The sequence below is a fragment of the Eulemur rufifrons genome, chromosome 11 (genome assembly GCF_041146395.1).
Source record: "Eulemur rufifrons isolate Redbay chromosome 11, OSU_ERuf_1, whole genome shotgun sequence".
Taxonomy (NCBI): Eukaryota; Metazoa; Chordata; class Mammalia; order Primates; family Lemuridae; genus Eulemur; species Eulemur rufifrons.
The window spans coordinates 597,597-619,330 of record NC_090993.1 but is presented as its reverse complement, the minus strand read 5'-3'; the positions used below and the strand labels follow the sequence as shown (position 1 = coordinate 619,330).

The 21,734-nt window shown below is 47.1% G+C and overlaps 1 protein-coding gene across 2 annotated transcripts in view; it reads left to right on the top strand.

Moving 5' to 3' along the window:
* The window catches only part of DUSP10 (dual specificity phosphatase 10), a 39,952-nt gene that overhangs the window by 2,407 nt on the left and 15,811 nt on the right, over positions 1 to 21,734 (top strand). For both annotated transcript variants that reach the window (XM_069484588.1, XM_069484589.1), the window contains exon 2: positions 1,235 to 2,088. In XM_069484588.1, coding sequence (XP_069340689.1) covers positions 1,278 to 2,088 — 811 coding nt within the window. In that variant the 5' untranslated portion in view covers positions 1,235 to 1,277. The remainder of the gene's footprint in view (positions 1 to 1,234; positions 2,089 to 21,734) is intronic.

Sequence of the window (21,734 nt, the reverse complement as noted above, 5' to 3'; positions counted from 1 at the left end):
TTCTGTGTCAGAGAATGGTGACGGTCCTGTGTAAGTGGAGGATAGATGACATTGTTACCAGACAGCTCTTTTAGAAGTCCGTTTAGGTAAGCGGCTTTTGCTTGGGGTTTGCTTTCTTTGCTGTGTGCACGTCTGATAGAAGGAGAGGAGTTAGCCGGGCCGGGTGGTAGAGCGCCCCTGTGCCCAGCGAGAGAAAGGGGCATCAGTCCCTCTGCAGATGCCCTCTGAGGAGGCCAGGGGCAGACCCCGTGGGCAACACTCCGCTGCCCCCTTCGGCAGGGACAGGCTGATTGGACAGCGTTCTTTCTGGAAGTAGGGAGGATGACTGCGGGATTGAGGCCTCATACAAAGTGGCTGCCTCCCCTGAGAGAAGCTCTGGGATGCTCCTCTGTGCCGCGGGGGAGGCAGAGGGCAGGAGAGCCCAAGAGGTCCTTTCCCTAGAGGCCGGAGTGGGGGCGGGGAGCAGTGGGTAAGGGACCTGCCAGGATTGGGGTTTCCAGATCTGGCTTCTTGGCTTCAGACTTCCTTTTAGGACACCAGTCTGTAGTGAAAAGGGGAAATGCAGATTAACGTATAAGAGGCTGGCAGAAAAAAGGTGAGGTTTTAATATGACTGTGGTGTGCTTTTCAGAGGACCAGTAGAATGGAAAGTAAGAATAGTTGCTAGTTAGAGATTCACTTACTTTCATGCCCGTTTGCAGAAAGTTGACATTCGCCCTGATGTACGTGTTTAGCTGCCGGGTATTTCTGCGAGCCGCCCACACTCTTGGTTCTCCCTCTGCCTTTGCAGTGGGTGAAGGGATTCAACGGGAAGCGTGCAGAGGTGGACAGACGGGTCTTCCTCAGATGCTCGTAGCGAACTTCTGCCCAGGAAACGAGGTCCACGATAGATGCCTCCTAAGAACCTTCCTTTCTGTCTTCAGCTTTTCAAATTCTTTGTGCTGTTTCACCTTCTCTAAGGCTGAAATTTGGTGTAGGTCCAAGGAAGGTTGTTCGTTATCATTTACATCTTCTAAATTTAACCTTAGACTTAGCAACCGAGTAGATGGGGCCCTCAGGTTTGCGTCTTCTTCGATGACATAAAAATGAGTTCCAGACTTGGCTCGTGGCGCGACAAAGGGCACTTAGGACCACTCTGCTCAGAGGGATGCCGAGGCCTTTCCTAGGGATTGGATGAGACTGCCTTTTGTGTCACGTGACTTTATTCTTTCTTTCCCCCTTCCCCTTCTTTGCAGACTGTCTTGAGTTCTTCTTGAATTGCCAGTTTTCAGCCTCCTCATGCCTCCATCTCCTTTAGACGACAGGGTAGTAGTGGCACTCTCTAGGCCCGTCCGACCTCAGGATCTCAACCTTTGTTTAGACTCTAGCTACCTTGGCCCTGCCACCCCAGGCAGTGACAGCCACCCTCCCGTCATCGCCACCGCCGTTGTGTCCCTCAAGGCTGCGAATCTGACGTATATGCCCTCATCCAGTGGCTCTGCCCGCTCCCTGAATTGTGGGTGCAGCAGTGCCAGCTGCTGCACTGTGGCAACGTACGACAAGGACAATCAGGCCCAGACCCAAGCCATCGCCGCCGGCACCGCCTCCACTGCCATCGGAACCTCTACCGCCTGCCCCGCTAACCAGATGGTCAACAACAATGAGAATCCAGGCCAGTTAAGTCCATCAGGTGGGGTGGGCAGCCCTGTGTCGGGGACCCCCAAGCAGCTAGCCAGCATCAAAATAATCTACCCCAATGACTTGGCAAAGAAGATGACCAAATGCAGCAAGAGTCACCTGCCGAGCCAGGGCCCTGTCATCATTGACTGCAGGCCCTTCATGGAGTACAACAAGAGTCACATCCAAGGAGCTGTCCACATCAACTGTGCCGACAAGATCAGCCGCCGGAGACTGCAGCAGGGCAAGATCACCGTCCTGGACTTGATTTCCTGTAGGGAAGGCAAGGACTCTTTCAAGAGGATCTTTTCCAAAGAAATTATAGTTTATGATGAGAATACCAATGAGCCGAGCCGAGTGATGCCCTCCCAGCCTCTCCACATAGTCCTCGAGTCCCTGAAGAGAGAAGGCAAAGAACCTCTGGTGCTGAAAGGTAATGCCCCTGCTCCCCTCCCAAGCACGGTCCCGAGTAGCCGGGTTCACTTTGGGGTGTCCGTTAGAAGTGACAGCACTCTCCTTACCCTGGCTACCAAAGACCAAAATAGACTTTTTTTCCTGGTCTTCCCCTCCATGCCTTTGTTTGTCATGTTGGTATGGTGAGAACGACCCAGCAGCATTGAACTGCAAGCCAGAAGATCTGGGTTCTAGCCTTGATTCAGCTTCTAATTTGCATTGTGCAAGTGGTTTCACCTCTCTGAGCCTTCCTAAACGGGGCTTTGTGTCACCAGATGGCCTCTCATCTCCAGTCATGCCTGGTCTGGTAGCTCTCTCTTTCTATCAATAACTAGTTGGAAAGTTATTGTGTCTCTCAGACTTAACCAATGTCGATGGAACAGAGGAAGCAGCAACTAAGGTGAACTGCAAGTAAACCTACAGGTACCGGTTCTTTTTGTGGGAAATTCTTCCTCTTTCTCACCTCTCTGACCAGCTTGGCTTTTATATGGTTTGTAAAGTGACCTTCAAGAAGGGCAGGGATCCTTATTATAAGGCCCCCATGGAAAATATAAGGTCACCAAGTACGTCCATTCCTCTGCCAAAGCTCCAAAGGGACAGAGACATTTTTATGAAATACTCCCCAACCCCTTGTTCTTTCTGGCCTCATCTGAAAACCTGTGGCATCCTGCCTCCACCCCGTACGAAGTAAGGGGCCACTTGCCCCAGTAAACTGAATGCAGATTAACTCTGAAGTTAGTGAATGGATCCCAGCAGGAGGAATCTTTACTCATTCTTCTCTGGGCTCCTTCCGTACCATGTTGCCTAACCGATCAGGGGAACCCTCGTCTTGTGCCCAGCCCAGCTGTGCCTCTTTGCCCTCAGATACTGTGCTTTGGGGGCACCGCATGTCACTCCTCCTCGGAAGAGAGACAGTCATCTTCTTTCTTCTCTTCTGTGTTTTGAGCCAAGGTGCACAGTTTCTGGGTCACGTCTTCAACCAGTCTCCTGAAGTGTGTTGACCAAAGGTGTTACTGGGTTCCTTTGAACACACTGTATATTTGAATTGCAGTAGGCCATTTGGGTGAGCGAGTTCGCTCTTTTGTCTTTGTGAGACAGCTCGGACATGCTCCTTCTTGTATTCCCAATGATGCATTCTGCCTTTGGTTCTGTGGTGTTCTTGGAAATGTGGTACTCATTTCCTTTGTTATAATTCCCTCTTCCCACCTTCTACTCCCCGCTTTAAGCTTCCTCTCATTGGGCTCAACTGCCACAAAGGTATATTTTACCTTTGGGCTGTTGGGCTCTGATGGGAAGGAGACTGTCATAGAATTATATGCAGAGTTCTAGAAGCTCCCAGGCATTTCTTGGTGGTGGTGGGTTTCCCCAGAGTCACAAATATGTTCAGATTTCCTCTGTGTAGCTCTGTATTTTATTGATTTTACGTTCTTGTTTGGTTGACTTTGAGTGGTTCCCAGTAGGCTTACCCTGCTGTTGTTCTCTTACCATCTTTTTCAGATGAGAAAATCCCATCTACAAATTTTCCATGTGCAATAGTTTGTCTTGGGAAACAAAGAGGAGGGTAGCCGATGATCTCGATGGTCTCCTCTTTCCTCACACAGAGCAAATGCTCTTGATAAAAAACAGTCCCGTTGGGTCTGCGGGATCTGAGGAGAAGTGTCAAACCACACAGATGACCCTGGACTTGAACTTGGGCATGATTAGGAAGAGTTGTAGATCCTACCTTCTGTTTTGCAGTGGGCGTTGTTGGGTGTGGGGGTGAATCAGAAGTGAATCTCCTGGGTGCTACAGCTGAAAGTGGGGCTCCTCTGCCCCGTTCCTGGGGATGCAGCTGAGATTCTGAGCAGCCTGGGCTTGTCCCTCACTGTCCCAGAGTAAGATTGCCTCAGTGGGGCGGAGCCGGACACGCTGCTGACCTCACCGCTGGGCGCCCTTGGCGGCGGCCCTGAGGGCTCGTCATTTTCTGGTTGGTGAGACGATGCGGCGGTCGGTCGGCTTGGGAGACGCTCTGGTGGTAGAGGTTAGATTATCTGTAGCTTCTTGGGCCTTTTCTTCGCCTCTCTGGGAATTTGCTTGAAAATATGTAGTGCAGGATCGAAAGGATCTGTGATCTACTTTATCCTTACCATTGTTAATTTTGGTATCTTTTGGGAGAACAGCCTAAAATTGGGACCAAGATGGTAAAGAAGGGAAAGAGATGGGTCAATATATTAGAATGTCCTTCCATATCCTTTCATCTGGGTAGACCAGAGGTTAATACCACAGCACCCGCTGAGGCAAAAGATGGGGTGGGCACTCCCAAGGGCATGGCCAGCGCCTTCTCCTGGGTTCTTGAGTGGATCAAGCAGACCATTCTGATCTGGCTGTTCTTCTAAGGTTTATTTCACTAATCCCCTCCCCTGGTGATGAGATTCCGTGTCAGCAAGAGTGATGTAGTGGTACCATTTTGGAAAGAGTGATTTTTGCAGGGAAGATGGGGCTCAGGGGTGGAGGAGGGGTAGGCAGAAACTTCTCAGGCCTTGTTCCTTTATTTTCAGAGATTTCAGTACAATCTTGGGTAATTTATGGCTGGCCCATTGGATTCTCTGGTTTTTGTTTGTAAACACTGGTTGCTACCCTCCCTGTCCGAGTCCTGATGTCCCCCGGTTTCTCTGCCACGCTCTCCATTTTTGGAACTGCCCGTCGGGGAGAGCGGCTGCGCGTTGCCATTTCGGTCGTGCTGTGTCAGGCTGGGAAGAAACTGATCAGAGGCACAGAAGCCCCTGGGATTAAGTTACTGCTCTAATTTGCAGTGCCCTCCGGGCGGTGCCCTGTGTCAGAATCCGCCTTTTAGTCTCATCTTCTGAAGGATAAATGGCATCAGACCTGCGCGTCTGTTCAACCTGGTGAAAATGATCCAAATGAATAAATATTTAGGGATTCGCGAAGTCTTTGAAAGAGTTACAGTCTCCTTGACCCACAGTTGATTTTTCATCAACTGAAACTTGGTTTCTAGCCAACCGAATAAAGAGGCTAGATAATTCTGGACCTTTCTTTAATAAGAGCGACCATTTTTTCTCTAATGCGTATGAGGCTCCCTTTCTTTTCAGCAAACCTGGGTTCAGGGAAATAGTTTGTCTCTTACCTACATAGGAAAGGATATTCTACCTCTGCCTTGTCCTAATGTAATGCATTAAAAAATGCATTACAAAATTTTTCAAACATATACAAAAGTAGGTAATGAACATCTATATACCTATCAACTGGATTAAATAATATTTTTCCTATTTGCTTTCTCTTCCTTTTTTTTGTCAAAATATTTAAAAATATAGACCACATGTTAATGTATTTAAGTGTGTTTAATGTTTACACTTAATGTTTTAGATTTAACGAAGCCGGGGCTATTTTATAATATAGGACGGACATTTTCACTCCCCAATGTTTCAGTGTCCTATGTCCATTTTTGAGCGGTTTTTCAAAGCTCGAATCCCGCTGTGACTGACTGGCTGTCGGGTCTATAGAGAAGCCTCCCTCAGAGTGGGAGGGCTCCAGGGGCCTCTCTGGGGTCTGTGTCTCCCCTTCCTCGCAGGTATGTGGGAGCCCATGCCTGCGCTTGCTCTGTGCTGCTACAAAACAAAGACTGGCCGACTCTGCAGTCTTGCCAGGCCTGCTCGGTTCCAGAGGCATCTACTAGGGAAGAAGGAAGAAAGGGAAACAGTCTAGGAGGCTGATTCGTAGAGAGGTTCAATCACATAGGGAGTCAGACTTCTAGACTACTAAAAACTTCCCTTCATACTTCCTGAGCAAAGAGCACCATAGATTGAACATTTTTTCCCCTAGTCCAAAAGGATTCTGAAATATACACGTGTAGGTGATGTAGAGTTTGAAGACAAGGTGAATAGCTATGCTCAGAAATCAGAGACCCTGCAAAAATATTCTCTCTCTCTGTGCTTGCTTTCTGGGTTTTTTTTTTTTTTTGCAGGGGGCAGAGAGTAGAGCAGGAGGACAAAATTCTCCCCTTTTCAGGGATGTTATGAGGATCTTTTTAAGGTCTGTGAAATAAAGACGTAGCTACATTCACAAACTTGCAGTTGTTATTCTGAGCCTCTGGTTAACATCCAAGGCTAAATGTCAAACATTAGCCTCACAGCAAAGGGAGAAGGAATTAAGGTAGAACCGAATCCGGCAGCAGCCTGAATTCTAGTCTGGGTTCTCGCCCTCCTAGCTATGCCCTGGGGCAAGTTGCTTAATCTCTTATCTCCTTAGTTTCCTCATTAGCTAAAAGAGGATAGAACAACATCTATCTCATAGCGTTAGTTTAGGAATTAAATGAACGAATGTGTGTAAAGTGTGTAGCACTGTTTTCACATGTGGTAAGCACTCTGCAGATATAGCGCAGTGATATTATTGCTATTGAACAGAAATGATGGCGCCAGTTAAAAGGCAATTTGGCTCCTCTTCCAAGAGAGCGCAAATAACACTCTAGGTGTAGTGGAGTGTGTGTGTGCCTGTGCATGTGTGTTGCTATGGCCTAAAAATAACTTGGTGACTGTTACCCTAATTTAAGCAGCGTACAGTTGGACTGCCAAGTAATTGCAAAAACATGTTGGGTCAAGAGGCCAGAATAATTTAGGCATATTCTAGCATTATTTATTTGTAGGGGAATGTGTAAAAATGTGATGATAAATCTGTCCAACTCATGTCCCATGACGAAATAATGACAGTATAAAACTTTTAAGCTTTGCTTTTTCTGGGCTTTCATCCGGCTGATGTATTTTTGGAACAAGGATTGTCGTCTGACTATAAAAGGGTAGACGGAAGGCGGGGGGCGCGAGTTGGGTTCCGGAAGGCTTGGGTTGGGATGGATGGAGGGCGAAGGGAAAAGGGAGGGATGAGTTGACCGGCCGGCTCCCTTCTGTGAGCGAGTCCTGACCCTTTTCCCAGTTGCCTGGACTCTCCGTGAGTTTCTAGGGACACTTTCCTGCTTCCTAATTAAAATGGACGTGACGAGGTGATAGTGAGCGCTCGCTCTCCCCAAGCCCCGCCCTGCTCCATCTGTCCTTCACTCGCTCACCAGAGTGGCCTTTAGCTCACTCACACCTGGGTTCAAATCCAGGCTCTTCTTCCCCCTACTGTGCGTGCTCAGGCTACGCAGGTGAGCACGCAGAGCCCAGGTTCTCTCCGTTGTAAAACAGGGATCGGTCCGACATCACAGGACGAAACGAGGCCACGTCAGTCAAGTGTCTGGCGCACAGACGGCTCTTAATAAACCAGGCTCTGAACCCTGCGCCCCTGCTTGACGCCCTGACTTAAGAACCTCTTACACTAGATGGGGACTGGCAGGTCGCTCTAAGCACAGGACCGGGGGCGCATGTTAAATACCAGCACGCTCGTCCTCACTCACTCAGATCGGTTAAATTATCCCTCGGCTCATCAAGGGCAAGTTCAAGAAACTCCTCTCCTGGCAGTAATAGATGATCACAGATTATAGAAAGCAGGATCGGGGAAGGAAACTACTAGGTAAATCACTCTGTGTAATTCTGTTTTCAAACTATGCATGTGTGGGAGAAAGGGGAGGGGCGAATGGTGAATGTGTACAATGTTTCACTTGGTCCTTTAGGCAAACCCATCTGGAGGTCTGTCAAAGTCACAGGAGCAGAAAACCTCGTTGCCACAGGCGTGCGCTGCATGTCCTACCCGGGGCTGGGTGGGCGCCTTTGCCCCGTAGCGGATCCTGCTTCCTTGGACCGTGGGTTCTCAGCAGCCAGGGTCTCCGAGCCCCGGCTTTGCTGGAGAGCAGTTTAGGCATAAAAATGTGCTCCGTTGCTGTGCTTAAGCAATTTAATCCGTGTTGGTAGGAAAAGACACACTCCATACTAAGAGTAGAACTTCCAATCCCAGGAGAGCCCACCTCCCCCTTTTTGAACTGAAGAACCCCAGCATTTAGCATGGTTGGGAACTTGGGAACGCCCCCTTATCTGGTAGTTTTGGCTGTGGGCTGTTCGTTGGTATCACCTGGGGGGCCGGGGGGGACAGCAAACCCATGAGGCTCAGTTCCCACCTCCAGAGATGCTGATGAAATTGTTCTGGGGGGCAGCCTGCGGATCAAGAGTTTTTGGAGCTCCCCGGGTGATTCTAATGTACAGCAAAGTTTGAGAACCATCGATCTAGCCCAGTCTTCTCATCACGTCGTTAGAGGATTGGGGTGTAGAGAGATTGGTGACTTGTCCAAGGGTCACATGCATGATTGATTCTAGAGCCTTAGTCCTTAGTGCTAACATAGATCTTACCAGGTCAATAATGGATGTATATGAATGTACCGTTATCTAATAATAATACTATCTAATATATAGCATAAAATATAAGGGAATTAATCAATAATTTGAGTACCGATACCCTCTTTTATTGAATGTTTGAGATTTCTTTCCAGAACTAAAAGGCTCTAAGTCTAAGGACTTTTGAAACCAGCAGCTCATGGTCTGGATATTTACCTGGGCCCTAGGAATATGGACCACATATTAATGTTGTTTTAACACTATCTTCTAGGGAACTTAGTAATTTTAAAAGAAGCTGAAAAACATGTATCAGAATGTCCCCCTGTGCCCAGCCATCTCGGGCTTCCAGCGACTGTTTGGTAGGTGGTTTCTGCCCCTGTGTCACCTCGAGGGCAGAGGAGATGCAAGCATTTGTTCGATCGATATCATCGAATGCCTTCTGCGTGCTGGACACAGGTCTGCGGCTGCGTGACCTGCCGTGACCACACTCACAACCTAAATGCTAGAGTCAGCACAGGGAAGGACCAGACCAGCCTTCCAGATCCTTTGCACCTTGAAGATCACGTGGGTGTTTGTATTCTCCATCCTTTTCCACCACGTGATCTTATTTAAGGAGTGCTTCATCTTCAGGCACTGTTTTTCTCCTGGGAAGTACCTGTTTGTGCATTTTCCTCCTTTTTGTTTTTCTCTTTCAAGAAATAGCCTGGCCTTTGCTAAGTCCATCATGGGCCAACAGAATTTCTTTCCAATGTCTGGCTCCAAAAGGAAATGGTTTGTTGGTTTTTTAATGGAAAAGGGAATATATATACTCTCTCTGCCTCAAAAGCTCAGGGGTGGCAGGGCTCCTCCGAGCGGTAGTTTAGAACTCTGTAATTTGGACCCTACTGATTTTGGACATGTTGCTGATAGGAACAAGGCCGGTGTTTATCTTCCCGGCGTGCTCTCTATGCAAAGAGGAGGCACTAAGCAAACAAGCATTGTAAACAGTATTTTAGAGACAAGGTTTGGCCTGCTTTTTTTATTTAAAAAAAAAAAAAAAGCTTGCAAGTACCATTAGAAACAGTCACTCTAAGGGACAGGGCTGGGATAAACATATGTCTTTATGATTTCCAAGCCTGTGTTATTTCCCCTAAACCCCCTTCAGGAGGAACGTGGCCCCCTCTACAGCCAATTTTCATCAGTTACATTTCTCTGTGCCATCTACTCTCAGAGTATAATCTTACTAATCCAGAAAAAAATGAGAGGAAGGGAAAATAAGTATGAACCTCAGACTGGTTTCATTATAAAACATTTAAAAATATACATTTTATATTCAAGTTGATACCATCTTCTAATTCTGAAGCCTTTGATGCTTTAGATGTTTTCATCCATAACCCAAGAGCAAGATCTTAGTAATCATTTTTTTCCAGGTTATATCTATATCATCTATTACTTAAAAGTTAGAGAAGATGTATATGTATATATATGAATGTATATACATATATTCTACCCCCACCCCAAGCAAGAACGCATTTTATATAATGTCAAAGAGAAGGGAGCTTGAGCCTGTGCTTTCGGATGAGGAAATGAACTATGCAGCCCGGCACGAGCTTGTAAGATAAAGGCTGTTACATCATGCTCTGCCTCTGGAAAAGCAGAAGATCACTTACAGCAAGAAAAGGGTTTGTGGATTCATCAGATTATCTGTATTGCCCTGAATGTTTTATCCGGGGTGAAGTCCTGCCCACTCCCTGCACCCAGACTTGAATTTCATGGAAAACAAAACCAAGCCCCACTCTTCCCAAGAGCTTTCTGCAAAGGGACTTTGCTTTCTGGCCTCAGCTCCGCCAGGCACCTGCTGTCCATTTCTGATACCAAGAGCTTAGACGGAACCGCTTGGCAGGGTGGGGGCTGTGGCAGGCTTGTCCTCGCCTTGAGGGGCTTAAGCCTCCCATGTTCTGGTGCGAGTTCGACCGATCTTATTCTGCGTCCCGAGGTGGGAAGGAAACACCACTTCGCATCAGAACATCACTGTCCGGCTCTTTAATACCTTGTGTTTATTTTGTGGAAGAAATAACCTCACATTCTTTGAATCATGGCCTCAGGGTCCACGACTATTGGGCTAAATGTCACCAGCGGTTGCTACTGGCAGAGAGAAGAAAAAACAAAATGGGGGGGATGGGGAGGGGGAGGCCAGAGAGAAAAGAGCAGCCAGTGGGCAGAGGGTCCCTGCAGGGCATCTCCCAGCTCCGGAACCCGAATTCTGGGATCTGGTGCTCACGGCTGCGTGTTATTGTCATTTGTCATCACAGTGTCTCTGCTTCTCTCTTAAAATAATAAGACTAGACACAGACTTCTACGAGGGTCTTCCCTGAAAGCATAGAAGATACTTTTGGGGGTCTTTTATTTCTACTCTTATTAAAACACCACATTTTTATGATAAGCATGGGTCTTCTAGTTCTTATAAGTGATATTTTAATCTGTCGGTGAGACATCACTTAATCACGTGTAAGTACTCTGGGTCCGACCAACCTAGCATCACTGGAATTAGAAAATTATTTTCCACATAGCTTGGGGGAAAAAAAACCAAATAATAGTTAACTGCATGCTTTCTCTATGTGCTGGGCATTGGGCTGTCATAGATGTGCCTTGTTTGGTTCTCAGAGCAGCTCTGTGAAACAGTTTTCTATCCTGCTTGTATAGACAAGGAATCGGAGGAGCAGGCTAAATATTTTCTCCCATGTTATTAACAAGTGAGTAGGAAAACAAGAACTGGAACCCAGCTCTTAGGATTTCAAAGCCCAGTCTCTTTTGAGGCTGGCCACGTGTCTAGCCACAAATGAGGTTTCTATCTGATTCCTTAGGGTTGCGTTAGCTGTGCTTTGCCTCTGGAGTGCGTTAAAATACCATACTCCTTTCCTCATATCCTCCAGTGAAAATTCTAATGCTCAGAAGAGTGGCCTTCTCAGCTGTCTTCCTGGTGACCTTGGCCCAAATTCTATCCCGACCTTTAGAAACTTTATATTTTGGTCATGGCAGAGTTTTTTTAAGGACTAACAAATGGATCAAAGAAACTTTTGAAAACTGCAATAATTATCTCTCACATTTACGAAGTGTTTACAGACTGTCTCACAAGTGTTATATCTCATGAAAACACCCCCATTGACATAGGAGTGACTGAAACTCAGAGAGGTCTAGGTACATGTCCAAGGTCACTCAGCAGGTGCAAGGGGGGGGAGCCTGGGCCTGGCTCTGTTGTGCTTCTGCTCAGTGTGTTTCTAAGCCTGGAACCTTAGAATGGAATCTTCTAGTGGCCTGCAGACGGAAGGATGATTCCACCACCCCCTGCCCTCCCCCCACGTTAATATCCGCACGTTCTAGAGTGGCAAGTAGGCGAGTAAGAAGTCAGACGGGACTGGAGTTAGGTATGATGAGTAAGGAGGACTCCATCCATCTGTGCTGGGTGTGTGTGAGAACATCCCAAAGACTCCACTGCCCAAAGGGTGTTACGATTATGCTTTATCTTCATTATCTGTCCTACCAGTGTGCATGACAATGCCAGCTGTAGGTTTTTTCCCCACAAGTCTGTGCAGAAAGACTCTCCAGTGTGTTATCATTACCCTTTGGAAATGTTAATTCTCTGGGATAAGTGAATGTAGATCTTATCAAACCATTTGCTATTTCCTGTTTTTCTTTCCTCCCTTCCTTGTCTTTCTTATCTCTGTCCTTCCCTTCTAAAGTCTAGCCCTACAAGTATTGCTCGGGTGACCCGGGGGCGTAGCAGGGACAGAGGCTGGGAAGAAGCGTAGGGGACACCTTTCGAGGACAACAGAAGGGGCCCCTCGGAACCCTGCGTTCGAGCAGGCAGAATCCTGTTTCCTGGCAGGCAGAATCCAGTGAAAATAGGAGACTTTCCTCTCTGATATCAACTTTAAAATTTTGTCATTTTCTTAGTTCACTTTTTGTTGCTAGAGCAGAAAACCCGAGGCTGGGCAATTTATAAAGAACCAGAGTTTATTTGCCTCACAGTTCTGGAGGCTGAGACGTCCAAGGGCATCCGGCGAGAGTGGTCCCATGGTGGACAACGTCACAGGGAGAGCGAGTGTGCCAGGCAGAAGGACAATATGGCGGCCAAGCTCATCCTCTGCATTAGGAACCCACCCCTGCGATACCCTATTCCCACAGCAGTGGCTTTAATCCATTTAGGAGGGCGGAACGTTCATGCCCTAATAATCATCTTTTAAAACTCTCTTTTACTATGACAATTAAGTCTCCAACACCTGAACCTTGGGGGCCATATTCAAACCACAGCAGCCGTGTCAGTCCAAACACCCAGGTCCTCCAGTGACGGGAAGGAAGGGTGATGTGTGAGATCGAGGTGGTAGAATTAGTGAATTCAGAAAAAAAAAAAAAAAAAATCTAAACATATGAGCATTCTTTAGTCTGAAAAGTAAGATCAATTTTAAGAAAGTTTTAAATAAATTCAAGGATATGAACCTTATTTCTTATAAGGTCTCACAGTTATATAACGAGGTAAATTTTCTTTTTACCTCAAGATGACGAAAAACCAAGGGATTATAGTCCCTTGCACAGCAAGCATTCACTTATTCTATGTTGAATTAAAATAAAAGCAATTTTCTTTTTTTTTTTTGGAGTGTGGTATCACAGAATTGGAAGAGACCTTACTGAGTATTTGGTCCAACTGCCCACTTTACAGGTTTGGAAACTGATTACTTTCCCAGGAGGATATAAGTAGCTAGGAGCAGAGCTGGCCTAGGATTTATGATTCCTAACTCTCAGTTTAGATTTTTTTTTTTTTTAAGTCCCAGCAGGCATATAATCCTTAGTATCTGAGCTGTTATTAAATAAGCAAATCTTGTGGGTCCAAATAAACAAATCTTGTGGGCCGGGTCACTCTGTAATTATTTGTAACTTTATTATGAATTTATTAAGTGACTTCTCATTGAATGAGCTTCCCATTTGTATCCAGCCTTCCTATTAGGAATTAATATCTTTTCTTGCGGAGGGACTCTAGTTTGGAGGCTAAGAGCACAGATTCTGGAGCCAGACTGCTGAGTTTGGATTCTGACTTTGCCACTTACTATAATTACGAACTTGGGCAAGTCAACTTTTTTGTGCCTCAGCTTCCTTTTCTGTAAAATGGGGAAGCTAATGGCCCTTTTCTCATGGGGTCAACTGAGGATGAAACTAGACAATATATGTGCAAGTGCTTTAAATAATGATTAACACATAATAGTTAACATTTGTTAAAAATTTACCATAATCATAATATTGAATATCTACAATAATAATAATAATAATAAATCATCTACTTATGTATGAGTAATATCATTCAATAAAATGATTTGACATCACCACTAGTTTAATATAAGTAGGAGACTTTTTGATGCTTAGTAGATCTTATCTTTTTATTGAATGGGTTGGAAAAACCCAGTGTTTCTCGTGGGGTGGGGTAGATAGATAACTACATCAGGGTTTTTTTTTCCCTCCCGAATCAGTGCAATACTGAAAAAGTTGTAGGCTCTATCCATGTAAGGAAATCTTATCAAATTAAGTCTCAGCAAAGACTCTTATGTGTACCTACTGTTGGAATATTAAGAAAATTTTAGAAAAGAAAAAAAGATGACATACTAGTCATGCCCTGACTGGCCTAGTTTCATTTTTACATGGTCTCTTCATTCCCAACCCATAGATGTGTATCTTTTGCAGAGTTTCTCATGTAGAAACTGAAAATAATTTTCACTTTATGTTGCATGTCCTTTTGCTTTCTGTGTTGGCATGACAGATTTTCTTCTTTCGCGCCATGGAACCTGTTCTATGGCCACGTCTTACTTAACTGATTTGCCTGTTAGCGGATATGCAGATGGCGTCCAAGGTTATAGGAGGAATCTCTCGAGGGAATTCCTTGTCTGGAATCTTCCCCCCACCCCACTCCTCAGTTAGGGGGTGGGCGCTAGTTACCGGACAGTTTGAGTTTGTTCCCTGATTTCCTTTCACTTTTTCATTTCTGCTTTTCTCTCCGGAATACAAGATCCAGCCACCTATCAACATAGTGAGTTTTTAGAGACGACTTTCTCTGTGATCTGTCTTCATTCGATCGTGGTGCCTGTGTGTGTCCTAGCACGTGTTGCCCACCGTGGGCTTCTCCTTGGTGGGCAGAGCGAGGAAGTGGAAGGCCTCACTTGGCTATGAAAACCCAGATGCTGTTGTGGAAATGAACCATCCGTCAGGGCCAACAACGGCGCCTTGTTTTGTAAATCGGAGGGGATAAAACACTTTAGAAAGAATAATAAAAACAGAGAGTTTAGACTTTATCTGTGTCCTTCCACCCCCACCCCCAGCTGATGTTAGACCCTGGGTTTCCGGCCAGTGCTGAAGTCTTCTGAGCGTTAAGCAAACACAAGCAGAAAGGACAACCTCGGGATGGAAAGGTAATTCCTACGAGTTCTTTTTTGCCAAATTGAGGTAAAATGCCCTTTAAAAAGGAGATAATTCTTTGACAGATAACTAGTTTATCTTTCTTGATGATATATATGAATTGGTTGAGTTTATTATCATTAATCTTGCGTATTGTGTAAAAATGCATCCGTGTGCCCTGTTTTAGGCAAATCTCTGCAGACCACCTTGAGGGTCTCTAGGAGGCTCCATCCTTGCTTTGGTGAGAATCAGGCTGGTTGGATGCTGGGGCGTTGGCGTCTGGGCAGCTCTTTGTGACACAGGTTGCAGGGAGCCGAATGTGGGCACTGCTACGAAAAGACACAGAGCTTTTGTGTTGTTATAATACGTGCATCTTTTCAAACCAACTTTGAGGATGCTTTAGGGTCTGAGATTCAGATGCTACAAAGCTGCCTAAATAATTACCTTGAAATCAATCTCTTACTGGTGAAATTATTCTGGATTCACGATGCGGAGCTTTTTTCCGGGCAGTGGAGTGGGGCAACCGCTGGGTGCGGTTCGCCGGGGGCTGGGCGGTGGCTCCGGGGGTGGCCGGAGGGGGCAGGGAGCAGCTGCCCGGCGGGTCCTTGAGCCAAAGCTCCTCCCTGCAGTCCTTCTTCCTCCCTGCCCCTCAGCCATTCTCAGCTCCTTGGGGTGGGGTGTCTTTCCCCACTGCAGGCTGTCTTCCGTGGCTGGTTGAGTTTTGCTCGGATTTCAACACGTGCTGGGGAGATGCGGGAGTTTGGAAAGAGCACAAAGTGGTGAATCCGTCCGAGAGCCCCTCTTCTCCCACCCAGAGTATTTCCTTTCCTGAGAAGACAGTGGCTATTCCGTGTCCCGTGGGAACCGGTGGCCTTCCTGGTGCAGCGTGGCGTGCGGTGCCTTGGAGTCATTGGTCGCTACCGCCCCACACGTGTGCATTCGGGCACATACACACGCTCACACACGCTCACACACGCTCACACACAGGCACGTTTTAGCTAGCACTTACAGCATGGGGATGATTGTTGTGCTGAGCTGAGCGTCAACTCATTTAACGGGAGCAGCCGCCGTGTGATTTTAGCTGTGTGTGGTGTCCGCTGTACCGGCCACAAGCCCCGCGTGGCTCCTGAGCACTTACAACGGGGCCCGTCCCGGCTGAGATGGGCTATGTGTGTAAAGTATATACTGGATTTCAAAGGCTGTATATAGGAAATAATGTAAATTATTTTATTAATAATTGTTTGAATATTGGTAACATGTTGCAATGATAATATTTTGGACATGTTCAGTAAAAATATATTATTGTTAAATTCACCTGTTTCTTTTTAGTTTTTGAATGCAGCTGCTAGAAAAATCATCTTGTCATGCAGTTGCTTGTATTATATTGCTACCAAATGATGCTGATCTCTAGACAGTCAACAGTACCACTGACCCCACATTTTAGATGAGGAAACCAGGGCTGAGAGAGGTTAAGTGGGTTTCCCAAGTCACACAATAGAAAGCCAAAAAAAAAAACAAAAAAAACAAAAAGACAACACAAAACTCAGACCTGTCTGACTCCATGGTCCACAGTCTTCATCACCAAGAAATTGTTGTATAATAGAGAATTTGTCTTGATTGTGTAATAGAAGCCTTTATCCTCAGTTCCTGAGAAGTAACCTCTAAACCCCTGGAATTTCCAGAGTGATAGGAGTGTCTTTGTTATCCACGATGGGCCCCTTGGATCACACCTGAGTTTCTCGTAGGCAGAGATGACTCAGGATAGGAATTTGTCATCAGAAAGAACAACCATATGATTAGAGGGTTAGAGCTTTGCATTAGTCCAAGCTCCTCCGCGGAGAGCAGGACTGAACATTGAGTTCGATTTCAAGGGCAGCGATTTCACCATTTATGGCTAAGTAATGAAACCCCAGTGAAAACTCTGGACAGCACAGCTCAGTTGCGCTGCCTAGTTGGGGCACACAGGGGTGTGTCGGCCGGGTGGTGTGTCCTGATTCCGTAGGGAGAGGACATGGCGGCTCCTTGTGCGGGATCCTCCCGGACTTCGCCCTGTGTGTCTCTTCACGTGGCTGGCTGTGATTTGTGTCCTTTATAATAAAACTGTACGTGTAGCGCTTTCCTGAGTTCTGTGAGTCATTCCAGTGAATTATCGAACCTGAAACATTGTGACAACCACAGGATTTGTAACCAGTTGGTCAGAAGTGTGGGTGGCCTGGGAGCGCCTGGATTTGCAGCTAGTGTCTGGCAGGACAGGCAGCCTCGTTGGGGACGGTAGCCTTAACTTGAGTCTGCAGTTGACCCTGGTTAATTAGTGTCAGAATTGCATGGCCGTGTTGCAATAATAGGCTGATTTCTACCTGGATACAAGCTTTAGGGCCACAGGAGTTGAGACAGCAAAGTGCTGTGGCTTGACTTGTCTCTCTAACTCCATTTCCTTGGTGACAATGGTCACTTACGTTCTAGACCTGGAAAATGACTCAGTATTTGAGCCACTGCTTTTGGCCACTAGGCTGAGTCTGAAGGCGGGCAGGCCGGCCTGACACCTCCACGCTCAGTCCCTCTGGCCACAAACGTGGTGGCCTTCTGTGTTTCATCTCCCAGATAGCATGACATGAGTGGTGGTAACATACGTGTGCGCTGGCCCTGCTTTGAGACCCAGGATTCTTAAATATTGATGTTGGGATTGAGTTCCTTACAGCAAACTGATAGAGGGTGATAATATGGGTAATGAGTGTTTTGTTTCTGTTTTATTTTTAAACCATTTTTATTGTCTGGAATCCTACTCTTGTGGTGTGTCATTGACAAGGTGTTTAGCTTAATTGTTGCCTTTTCTTTTGGGGCTTTTGTTTGGATTTTTGAGCCGTGATCCCATGTGTTTTATCTTTCTTCTTCCGTTTGGTTTCTCCTTCTCTGCTTAAAATAGACACTACTCTTTGTGTGTGGTCCCAGTAGCCCTTACCCTCTGCTCCTGCAAGGCCCTCTCGGGTCGCCAGCTCCTAGAAAGTTGCCTCCTAGGAGTGCATCTTGGGGCCACCCTGGAAGGCAGATTTCTAAGAAAAGACAAACATAAACTCTGCAGTTATTGTACGGGAATACACCCGTATTTCACCAGTGAAAACCCAGAATGAGACCAAAAAAAGGTTTTAGCGTTGTAAAAGAGGCCTGTTATGAAGAGAAATAAATATGGAAAAGGTGCTCGCCGAGGCTGTCCGGCTCGTGAGCTGCCGGAAAAAAAAAGAAAAAGAAAAGAAAAGGAAAAAAAAACAACCAAAAAAACCAAAAACAAACACAAACACAAACAAACAAAACCCAGAAAAAATTTACCAAGAATAAAATATACAGTTCGGCGAGCCTAAAAAAAAAAAATAAATAAATAAATATGATGTGATTTCTTCTCAACTTGGGCCAGACTTGTGCAATTTTTACTCCTCCAGGATGCCAGGCTTGCTGGGAGGTGTTCGGCTTCACGGCTGGGGCCGGGTCGTACGGGGGAGCTATGAGGCAGCTGTCAGTGACGGTGTCAGCACTACCTTCTGACAGGGGTGGAGCAGGCCAGGCGCGGTGGCTCACACCTGTGATCCCAGCACTCTGGGAGGCCGAGGCGGGAGGATCGCTGGAGGTCAGGAGTTCGAGACCAGCCTGAGCAAGAGCGAGACCCCGTCTCCACTAAAAATAGAAAGAAATTAGCCAAACAACTAAAAATAGAAAAAATTAGCCGGGCCTGGTGGCGCATGCCTGTAGTCCCAGCTACTCGGGAGGCTGAGGCAGGAGGATCGCTTGAGCCCAGGAGTTTGAGGTTGCTGTGAGCGAGGCTGACGCCACGGCACTCTAGCCTGGGCGATAGAGTGAGACTCTGTCTCAAAAAAAAAAAAAAAAAAAAAAAGAGGGGTGGAGCAGCCCATCCAAACCCCCCGAAGCTGCACAGACCCCTGGGCACCTTCTCCGCAGACCGCCCCACCCTCCAGAGGACCAGAACTTTCAGGGCCCCTTTCTGTCTTCCGAGCGCACCATGATGCCTTGCAGCCCTGCAAGATACCCAGGGCCACCGCAGCCCTTTCTTAGAGAAGAGGAAACTCCTGTGTTTGCAGGAAAAGCTCTGATGACATCCCCGTGTAATTTTAAATGGCCTTAAGGTCGGGTAACTCGCCCAGAGGAGCGCGGTTAACGAGAGGAGCGAGAGGAATCCAGAATTCTTGATTTTAGATCAGTGTGTTGATCCCCCCATAGGAGGCGGAAGAAACAGGGCCACGCCGGGGTGGGGACGGTGCTCTCTGCATCCTCTGTCACCTCTCCCCACGTCCAACTGGGGGCCAGTGAGCTCGGAGAGGGCCAGACCGGGTCTTGTTCAGCTTTGAACTCCCACCACCGAGCGCGGGACCCCCGGCCGAGACCGAGCCGAGGCCCTTCCTGCCGCTCGCCGACGTTCTCGGGCTGTGCGTTCCCTCTGCAGCCTTTTCTCTCTTTCGTGGACGTTTGTCCCCATCTCCACGGTTCACCGCCCGTCTGAACGTCCAAGGAGTTAGGGGCTTGGGGAGGGGAGGACGGGTGAGAAGCCACCAAGTGCCGCTTGTCTTGGACCTCAGCCCTGCCTGGGTGCCCACTCTGCACATCTGAGGCCTGGACTCCCGTGGCTGCCTGGTCCTCCTGGGTCTCGGCAGCCCGTCCGTCCCAGCCTGGGGGACGCCGGGATTCCTGAGTCCTCGTGCTGGGTTCTCCTGGCTGGTCCTGCACCTGCCTTGCGCGGGTCCCGGCCAGATGCATCGTTCAGGCCGATCTTCAGTGTGTTCTTAAAGCATTTCTTCTGCCGGTCCTTTTGTTAATTTCCCCTAACGTTCTCTCATCCCTCCTTCCTTCCTCCATTCGATTTATCTTTGGGGCCTGTTTGTTCTCCAATCTCCTGACTCCCCGGCATAAGGCTGAACGGCACATAATAGAAGCTTTGCAACTAACTGGTCCTGTCTCAGCTCATCCCAGTGTTCATTTAATCTAAAAATATTTAATGAGCACGTACTCTACAATTCAGATTCTAAGCAGTAAACACTTAGAACTTCTCTTAGTAACTACCACGTAGTTGCTCATTTAATTCTCCCAGTAACTATTGTTGACTGTCGGTACTATTATCAGCTCCGTTTTGTACATAAGGAAAGCAGGATACAAAGAGGTCGAACAACTTTGCCAAGATCGTACTGGGAAGTTTTGGGGGCAGCCGGATCCCAGCGCGCCAAACGTGCGTGGCTGCTCCTGCACTGGGCTTCCAGTCCACGTGGACAATACCTGAACCTGCTCAGGGACAAACAGGCCATATCACTGCTTTGTTTTCCCCTTCATTTTAGGAGGTGGTCCACCCAGGCAGGGACATGCTAGCTTTTGACTCAGTGAAACTTCGTGTATCTCTTAGCGCACAGAGACCTCGCCTGGCTTCAGGCTGACCTGCCCAAGCTCAGCCCTCGTGGGGAGGTCGGACCGTCGGACACGGTTGTCTAGGTGAATCCGTGCACGAGGACATCTCATGCCGTCTCTTTCTGGCAGCCGCTCACTGAGGCTCAGCCTTGCTTAGTGTATTTGCCAAATATAGAACTCAGCTCAGCGACTTGAGGAAGTTGTTGCTACGCCTTTTGTGAACTGAAAACATTGGTTCAGAAAAACAATTCAAGGTTTGGTGCTGACTTGTGGTCCTTTCCCCTATCGCTTCCTGAATTGCCTAAGCCGCAGCACTTTGACCTCCAGATCATCCCCAAGCACATCCTTGTAGAAGCTTCTATTGAGACGTGGGGGTTTCGTTCAAAGCAAGCTAAGATGCACGCAGCATGTTTTGGCTGGATGCGTCCACACGTGATTTTAGTGATGGGCTTTTACCTGGCTCCCTGCTTCTCCTACCCTCCTCTTGTCGTGGATGTTTCTGGACAACCTTTTGTGAATGTAATTTCCAATGGGAATGTTTCACAGTAGAAATATGTCCTCCCTTGAGGCTTGCTCTGGACATTTCCAGAGATTTATTTAATTGGACCTTACTCGAATCCCGCTGGGAAACATACTTTTGCTGTGAAGTTGTGATGTGTTTAATTTGGGGTCTAAGATAAATGTTGGTCCTCGGGGAGGTGGATTGTGAAGCAACAGTTTTCCTTTTGTACAGTGGGCTTGTTTAATGAATAGCTTTGCTGGGCTTTCCTCTGTTTGTTTGTTTAGCGAGGCTTCATTATTTAAACGTGGGCCCTGAAAAGCAAGAATGTTTTTCCCTCTCTTCAGAGAATTAGACAATAACACAGAGTATCTGGTGGAGCTCTTGGGAAAAATATGGCTTTGAGTTTTATGGCACTCTCCTCGTGTTAACATTCTTCCCTCTGCAGCCTCCCAGTATGAGCTCATGGATTTTTTTTTTTCCCTTCCTTTAATTCATCTTGATGGATTAACCAGTATTGAGTTTGAGACCAGTGAGTAAAGAAGGTGGTGCCTTAACACGGTATCGAGTGGTTTCCCAAATACACAGAGAGCTTCCAGAAAAGTAGTCCTAGGCCCAGAAGGATCCTACAGGAAGAGCATGGGCCAGTGCGTGTATCTAAGGAGGAATGAGTCTTTGCCAGAGGAGTGGGCTCATGGAACTAAGGGTCTAGAAGACTCATGGGCTTGCTGATCCTTTAAATAGCACCCCCATTCTGGCCTTAGGCTATCTCTGGCCTGACTTTAAGGTATGGCACCGACTTGGGTCTGCTCCCAGGGGCTTCTTGTCAGACAGCCCACAAGTTTTGGTGTGGTTCTCCAGACGTAAATATTATCATTTATATTTCTAAACGTAAGCCATACTCGGGGCCGGGCATGGTGGCTCACGCCTGTGATCCCAGTACTTTGGGAGGCCAAGGCGGGAGGATCACTCGAGGTCAGGAGTTCGAGACCAGCCTGAGCAAGAGCGAGACCCCGTCTCCACTAAAAATAGAAAGAAATTATATGGACAACTAAA